This window comes from Mizuhopecten yessoensis, unplaced genomic scaffold (genome assembly GCF_002113885.1).
Source record: "Mizuhopecten yessoensis strain PY_sf001 unplaced genomic scaffold, ASM211388v2 scaffold3997, whole genome shotgun sequence".
In the NCBI taxonomy this organism is placed as follows: domain Eukaryota; kingdom Metazoa; phylum Mollusca; class Bivalvia; order Pectinida; family Pectinidae; genus Mizuhopecten; species Mizuhopecten yessoensis.
In genome coordinates this window covers 47,676-56,514 of record NW_018405324.1, presented here as the reverse complement: position 1 = coordinate 56,514, position 8,839 = coordinate 47,676, and the positions used below count along the sequence as shown (strand labels likewise).

The 8,839-nt window shown below is 39.8% G+C and overlaps 1 protein-coding gene across 1 annotated transcript in view; it reads left to right on the top strand.

Moving 5' to 3' along the window:
• LOC110448310 (ubiquitin carboxyl-terminal hydrolase 20-like) overlaps positions 1 to 5,137 on the top strand; it is a 35,734-nt gene extending 30,597 nt beyond the window's left edge. Inside the window, exons 20-22 of the mRNA XM_021494480.1 lie at positions 2,630 to 2,738; positions 2,919 to 3,021; positions 3,798 to 5,137. Coding sequence (XP_021350155.1) covers positions 2,630 to 2,738; positions 2,919 to 3,021; positions 3,798 to 4,423 — 838 coding nt within the window. The 3' untranslated portion in view covers positions 4,424 to 5,137. The remainder of the gene's footprint in view (positions 1 to 2,629; positions 2,739 to 2,918; positions 3,022 to 3,797) is intronic.
• The last annotated feature ends 3,702 nt before the right edge of the window (positions 5,138 to 8,839 follow it).

The window sequence follows — 8,839 nt, the reverse complement described above, 5'->3', positions numbered from 1 at the left end:
AAGGGAATTTAGTGTCGTGTTGCTTTGCATAATTGTGAAGATCAATGAACAAAGTAAATTTAATCGAGCAGGGGGGTCGGGGTCTTTAGAAATCTTCTAAAGTCTTTAGAATTTCACTTCTAAACTGGACGTAATGTTGATTGACATTACACAAGAATAGATGTAAATTCATGTGGTACACCTTTTTTTTAGCTCACCTGCCCGAAGGGCAAGTGAGCTTATGTCGTGGTGCGGCGTCCGTCGTCCGTCCGTCCGTTCGTCCGTCCTCGTCCGTCAACTTTTCCTTTAAACAACTTCTTCCGAAGAATGGACAGGACAGGCATAGAGTCATGATATTTGGCTGAAAGCTTTGTTGGTAGGAGCCCTACAAAGATTGAGAACGAAAATGACCTTGACCTACTTTAAAGGTCACAGGGGTCAAATATGTCAAACACTTCAAACGACTTCTTCTGAAGAACTAAAAGGTATAGAATCTTCATATTTGACTGATTGGTTCCTGGGATGGAGCCCAACAAAGTTTGAGAACAAAAATTACCTTGACCTACTTTCAAGGTCACAGGGGTCAAATGTGTCAAAAGCTTCAAATGACTTCTTCTGAAGAACTGAAAGGTATAGACTCTTTATATTTGGCTGGTGGCTTCCTGGGATAGAGCCCAACAAAGTTTGAGGAAGCTTTTGGAATAGAGTTTACCAATTTGAGAAGGAAAATGACATTGACCTACTTGCAAGGTCACAGGGAAAAATATGTCAAGCAACTTCTGAAGAATAAAAAAGTGTAGAATCTTGTAATAATATTTTGCTGGTAGTTTCAACAGATGGAGCCAACAAAGTTTGCGAGGGAAATATTTTTAGTGCAATATAATATTTAATGAGAATATTTTGCTATGACTGCTTAAATATTCAGGTGAGCGATACAGGCCCTCTTGGGCCTCTTGTTTCATTAATGACACATATTTGCTACTAACAAGATGCTATTAAAATTTTGTGCCTTATTTAATAAATCATTGATTTACGCTTTTACTTGTTTCTTTTAACCAAGAACAGAAGACATACTGTTACCAAGTTTGTTCAAAACAGACCCCTTGGGTCAAAATTGGAGGCACACCAATTTATTTCAGTTATCGTGTTCACAGGGTCCAACAATAATAGAATTACCAAGGGGAATAACTATGGAAGTTATGGTCAAATTGGTCCGGTATTCAAACTCATCCAAGATCTCATTGATACAAAGCTCCATACAAAGTTTCATCAAAATCGGTTCATATTTACTGAAGTTATTGTGTTCACAAGGAAAAGTTAATGGACGATGCAGCAAGGTCACTCGGACCGACGAAAAGTATGAATTGGCCCCTGGATGACAGTCCTAATTTGAATCAGATGTCAGGTGACCGTTAAGGCCTATGTGCCTCTTGTTAATAAAATCGTATTTTGTCAATGATTTGAAAAACTTTGAAGAGACTTAAACCCAAATACTGTTTTTAAACTTGACATTTGACTTTTTGATCGTTTGACATGATTCAAGTAAATAAGACGAAATTTGGTTTGAGCACAATATCGATGATTGAGCATGAGAACGGTTTCATGAGTACAGGCCCTGATCAGTGTTGATTAGGAGAGAGGGTGTAGAGGAAAGGGACCTATCTGATCAGTGTTGATTAGGAGAGAGGGTGTAGAGAAAAGGGACCTGATCAGTGTTGACTAGGAGAGAGGTTGTAGAGGAAAGGGACCTGATCAGTGTTGATTAGGAGAGAGGGTGTAGAGGAAAGGGAACTGATCAGTGTTGACTAGGAGAGAGGGTGTAGAGAAAAGGGACCTGATCAGTGTTGACTAGGAGAGAGGGTGTAGAGGAAAGGGACCTGATCAGTGTTGATTATGAGAGAGGGTGTAGAGGAAAGGGACCAGATCAGTGTTGATTATGAGAGAGGGTGTAGAGGAAAGGGATCTGATCAGTGTTGATTATGAGAGAGGGTGTAGAGGAAAGGGACCTGATCAGTGTTGATTTGGAGAGAGGTTTTAGAGAAAAGGGACCTGATCAGTGTTGATTTGGAGAGAGGGTGTAGAGGAAAGGGACCTGATCAGTGTTAATTGGGTGAGAGGGGGTAGAGGAAAGGGACCTGATCAATGTTGATTTGGAGAGTGGTTTTAGAGAAAAGGGACCTGGTTGGAAGAGAGAGTGTTGGGGGTAGGGACCTGGTCAGGAAAGAGTGTTCGGTGTAGGGACCTGGCCAGGAAAGAGTGTTTGGTGTAGTGACCTTGTCTGGAGAGAGTGTTTGGTGTAGTGACCTTGTCTGGAGAGAGTGTTTGGTGTAGTGACCTTGTCTGGAGAGAGGGTGTCGGGGGAGGGAAGGGAATTGGTCACGAGAGAGGGTGTAAGGGGTAGTGACCTGGTCATGAGAGAGGGTGTAAGGGGAAGGACAGGAGAGAGGGTGTAGAGGGAAGAGACCTGGTCACGAGAGAGGGTGTAAGGGGAAGGAACATGGTCAGAGAGCTTTTAGGATATTGGATGTCAATAGGATAAGTTTATATAAGGAGTAGGAATTTGTATACAGTATTGTTGGTTATGGAGGTGACATGATATGTAACCACCATTTATCACTTTTAAGATGTTGTGGGTCTATTCTTTGGACAGGTTCAGCGGTGGGCCAGTATGTAATCATCTTTACGCCTGCTCCACCTGTCAGACAGATCTGGACAATTTGATATTCCGACAGAAAACTGAACTTGAACAGTTTATTGCAGTAAGTGTGACATTTCACATATTTTCTCACTCCAAAGAACTCATTATTTCATATTCCAAAGTTTTATTGTTGAAGAGTATTTTATAATTTACTTATTACTTATACTTACATTAACGATGGAAAGTGAATGAAAATTTACCACTTAATACACAATTTATTATGTAATCTGGTGCATTTCAGCTCAATGAGAAGTTTAAGGATGAGGACAATCCTCATATCATATATGCCATCAGTATGACTTGGTTCAAGGAGTGGGAGAATTTTGTCCGCAAGCGCACATCAAGTGAGTACTGGGTTTGGAGTACCCCACCAGACATATCATTGGTGGTTACGTTTGTGTTTTGTAGATTTCATGCTATCCCCTTCTTTTAGAGGAAACAGGATATTAATTTGGGTGTGATTGTCTGTCATGCTTTGTTTCTCAGCAAAAATGGTTCAATTTATAGATACTCATATTAACAAATGTCATATTACCGGTGTATGTATATTTACACATTTAATGAGACTACCCTACTCTGATTGGTTGCATTGACCTGTTTCCATACGATAACCCCTAAAATGGTTGATGTACAACCAAAATTTGGTGTGCAGATCTAGTTTTTGCTATTTAATGCCTATAGCTGTGTTTGCTAGCCTCCACAATTCATGCATCTTTAGTACTATAACGTCTGCTTGGGAAATTCCATCCTTTTGGACAGTATGTCTACACCAAACCTAGCAAGGGGAATGAAGAAATCTGTATTGAAAAGTTGCTTGTATATAAAAAAAAGGCAGTTTCCATACTCCTTGAAGTTGTTTGTTGTTTGTTGTCAAGTCCTTTGATGATATCTATTGAAGCTGTGTTTGTTGTCAAGTCCTTTGATGATATCTATTGAAGCTGTGTTTGTTTACGTTTGCCTTTGCTTGGTTTACATTTACTGACCTGGTTTGGTCAATATCAATTAATCCATAATACGTTGCACGATGCCTGTTCTTAGAACGTAGAGAAGACAGAGTTAACTTAAAGATAAGTTTGAAGTTTTGTTGCATTCCAAATAACCTCTGATCTTGCAATTTCAGCCCCACCTGGTTCAGTAGACAACAAAGCAATCTCCATGATGAGAAATGGTCAGCTTATAGTAAGACACAACTCGGACTACGGTCAGCTGTCAGAGGATATGTGGCAGTTCCTACTAGGCATCTACCACGGGGGGCCAGCGGTGGTCATCAAACAGGTGTCGTCCCTCAGGTCGTCTTCTCCCACCAATCATCTATCCTCCTCACCATCAGCATCCTCACTCAACCTGCCAAAATCTAACGAAGGGCAGACAACTCCCACCCAACCTCAACAACCCCTGCGTGTTCTGGCCAAACAGGCTGGTAAGGGGATTAGTACAGATCACCAGGATGACCACGAGGACAAACAGACCAGAACAAATGGTCAACAGAACAGTAACCATGGTGATGGAGAGGACAGACAGATCAGAGCAGACGGCCAACAGGAGGGTAATTATAATGATGCTGGCGAGGCTACATCAGAACAGAACACAAACCACAGTGCTGTAGAAACCAAGTCACAGGAGGATGGAGAGGTCATGACCCCTGTACAGGCTGATGCAGACAGTGTGGCCAATGTTAGGGAGACAACTCCTGCAGAAGATGATCAGTCGGATGTGGAACGAAGGGAACAGAAGAAGGAGGAATAGACAAAAAATCTGACTTATCAAACCAGATTAGGATAATTTATGGAGGTCATTAAAGGAATTTCTCATCTAGTCAAAGCAGAGGTGGGCTATCCAGGCTACATGAGAGGGATTGTGTGACTATGGACAATTCCACACCTGTGGTGTGCTGAATCAGAAAGATTGTTTCCACCAGTGTGTGATATAATAGTGTTACCCTGAATCACTCTTAGCTGTATTTACAATGTTGCTCCTTAAAATCTCCATTGTTTCAGTCTACTATGTGAGTCCTGTGTCAATATACAGCCATCTCCCTGTGCAATTTGTGGCAATGTGAATGAAGGTCTCCCTTTGTAATATGTGGTGGAGTGTTGTGTAGGACCTCTTTGTGTTAATCAGTAAGAACAAGAAAGGATGGGACGGGTCTTTGAGTTAATCAGTAAGAACAAGAAAGGAAGGGATGGGTCTTTGTGTTAATCAGTAAGAACAAGAAAGGAAGGGACGGGTCTTTGCGTTAATCAGTAAGAACAAGAAAGGAAGGGCCGGGTCTTTGTGTTAATCAGTAAGAACAAGGAAGGATGGGACGGGTCTTTGAGTTAATCAGTAAGAACGAGAAAGGAAGGGATGGGTCTTTGTGTTAATCAGTAAGAACAAGGAAGGATGGGACGGGTCTTTGAGTTAATCAGTAAGAACGAGAAAGGAAGGGATGGGTCTTTGTGTTAATCAGTAAGAACAAGAAAGTATGCGATGGCTTTTTGTGTTAATCAGTAAGAACAAGAAAGAATGGGATGGGTCTTTGTGTTAATCAGTAAGAACAAGAAAGAATGGGATGGGTCTTTGTGTTAATCAGTAAGAACAAGACAGGATGGGACGGGTCTTTGTGTTAATCAGTAAGAACAAGAAAGTATGGGATGGGTCTTTGTGTTAATCAGTAAGAACAAGAAAGGATGCGACAGGTCGAGTAGAGGTATACTGAAGTCTACAGTCCTCATGCACCCCTCCTACAGTTCTTAACAGTTCCTCTTGGATTGTCAATGCTTTCTTGATGTTATATTTATTATGCATGTACTCAATTTTCACTTTCAAATGCAATATTTTCTGTTTGCAATTCTTTTTCCATAATATTCATCTTAGTCATGCTTTTGATATACAAATCACTGCATTACATAAAAATGCTGGAAAAATATGTTTTTTTAATTTATATATATAATATTGACCTTAGTATGTTATTGATGATACATTGTATTGTTTTAATATTTCTGATTCTTGTTAGTTTGTAAGCGTATGAACATGTGATACTAATACCTGTAGTGTAAAAAGGGGTCATGTGATAGTCTACATGTGTCATGTGATAGTCTACATGGGTCATGTGATACATTATTCTGTCAGCATGGTTGCATTTGCGTATTCCAGGTGACACAAATACTCTACGACAAACAAACTCATTTGGACTGAACTGTAGAGCTGAAAAAAACAAGAAAATAATGTCCTTTCACGGGTCCACTAAATTATAGATAAGATTCTAAAACATACATGTAAATCAACATTGTTTCAAGAAAAATAATGCAAATTAGCAATAGTCAGCATTTTAGTTTCGGTCAGGCACATCTGGACCCCTTGATATGCATGTGTCTTATATTCCTAAGGTCAGCCTCAGTTCAGATCTGAGCCTGTCATTTTCTTTTCAGGTTCTGCTGGTTGAAACAGTTGAACAGGATACCTGAAAGGGGCCCAAGTGTCCGTGTCATGTGATACCTGTAAACAGAGATCATGTGACAAATGAGTCTATGCTACACAAGTCATGTGCTACCTGTCAACAGGAGTCATGTGATAACTTTAAACAAGGGTCATTTGATACCTGTAAATAGGGATCATGTGCTTCCTGTAAACAGGGGTCATGTGCTACCTGTCAACAGAGGTCATGTGATAACTTTAAACAGGGGTCATGTGATAACTTTAAACAGGAGTCATGTGATAACATTAAACAGGAGTCATGTGATAGTCTACGTGAGTCCTGTGATAGTCATAAGATATTTGTAAACAGGAATCATGTGATAGCTGTAAGGAGTCTAGCTATATATATAGGGTCGTGTGATAGTCTACATGGGTCACAGGGATCATGTGATACCTGAAAGGAGTCTAGGGTCATGTGATAGTCTACATGGGTCACAGGGATCATGTGATACCTGAAAGGAGTCTAGGGTCATGTGATAGTCTACATGGGTCACAGGGATCATGTGATACCTGAAAGGAGTCTAGGGTCATGTGATAGTCTACATGGGTCACAGGGATCATGTGATACCTGAAAGGAGTCTAGGGTCATGTGATAGTCTACATGGGTCACAGGGATCATGTGATACCTGAAAGGAGTCTAGGGTCATGTGATAGTCTACATGGGTCACAGGGATCATGTGATACCTGAAAGGAGTCTAGGGTCATGTGATAGTCTACATGGGTCACAGGGATCATGTGATACCTGAAAGGAGTCTAGGGTCATGTGATAGTCTACATGGGTCACAGGGATCATGTGATACCTGAAAGGAGTCTAGGGTCATGTGATAGTCTACATGGGTCACAGGGATCATGTGATACCTGAAAGGAGTCTAGGGTCATGTGATAGTCTACATGGGTCACAGGGATCATGTGATACCTGAAAGGAGTCTAGGGTCATGTGATAGTCTACATGGGTCACAGGGATCATGTGATACCTGAAAGTAGTCAAGGGTCATGTGATAGTCTACATGGGTCACAGGGATCATGTGATACCTGAAAGGAGTCTAGGGTCATGTGATAGTCTACATGGGTCACAGGGATCATGTGATACCTGAAAGGAGTCTAGAGTCATGTGATAGTCTACATGGGTCACAGGGATCATGTGATACCTGAAAGGATTCAAGGGCTACGTGATAAGACTTTTTTTTCTGAAGTAGTTACCACCAAGGAGCTAATAAGAAACTCAGCGTCTGGCCGTGTGATTTAGTGCTGGAGTAGAATACTTCTCAGCCAAATCTTCCTGTTAGTGGCCTACAGAGGGAATGATGGTTATAGTGTGGAAGTTACGTGAGAATGGTATTTATTTAAAATATAGTCCTGGTGTTGTGTGTGCACTGTTTTATTGAACTAATAATTGGAGGTCTCCACTGCTGCCGTCATGGAGTTGATAATCATTTTTTTCTATTCCCAATATGTGAAAAAATGCACATTGTGCTATAAAGGTACATAATAATTACATTATAGTTAGACACAATAAATGTTCTAATTCTATTAGCACATTTCAGGTTTGCCCATAAAAACTTTCATTAAAGTTAACAATTTACTGGTATTTGATGACTGTAGACTGTTATGTTTACTAGGTTCTCCAAACCATAACAATGGTATACACTGGCATTTCTCTAAATATTTCATCATTCTGAAAAAGTAAATATTTTGAGATTGTGGTGGTGCAAAGACACTGGAATTTTGTAAAGAGTCCCATAGAAATACAGTGGAGACTCGGTAATCCAGCCAGCTTCTGTGTCTAACTGGCTAAGCTGTGTTTACATGTCACTGTCCCTACTAGACATTGGGTCAACCCGATTAGTGGCAGCTGGATTAACGAATCTTAACTACATGGAATCCATTAACTCCTGTAACAAGATATTGGTATATGTCCTTCCATGGATTGTGATTTAACTAACATGACAACTTGTACTATTACACAGAATACCTTCAATTTTCTCATATTAAGATACAATGTGCATGTAGTTCACACTAGTACACATTCAATGTTTCTCTGCAACTAAGGTATTTTGGGAGTTTTTGGGGAATTTTTTTCATAAAATACATGTTATCTTTTTTAAAACTCATAGCTCAATAAAATTCTTGAGAAAATTTTCAGGGACATTTAACTCTTAATCAGAATTAATTACAAATCATTTTCATTCAATTTATTCAGAAATAAAAAAAAAAAATCCTCAGTAATCCAAAAGTAATATGTGTTGCAAATGAGGTAGAAATAGAAGGTACCTTTTAACTTGTAAATGTTACTTGTGATTGGTGATGCATGCATTATCATCCAGTTTTATTAAAGATAAACCTCAGTTTACTCATGTTTGCATTGTTTTTGCCAGTTTCAGCCAAATTTCATGAAATTTCATTTATGTAATCAACACATTCTGAAATTGTGCAGATGGAATTAATACTTTGTTCCGGCCAATTTTATGGGGTTGTGCCCTTTTTATGGCCCGTGAAATAATATTTGTAGGGATATAACTATAAAGCCGGGTGTCCGTCTATCTGTAGAACTTGTCCAAATGAGGACTTCAGAATTCAGATCATTCAAAGTTCAAACTTGGTGTGTAGGTTGCCCTTGTGGAAGCAAAATTCCCTATTGATTTTTCACAGTCCAACAGAGGTCAAGGTCATTATTGGTAACAATAGAATTTTGCTTGGTTGTGTTAG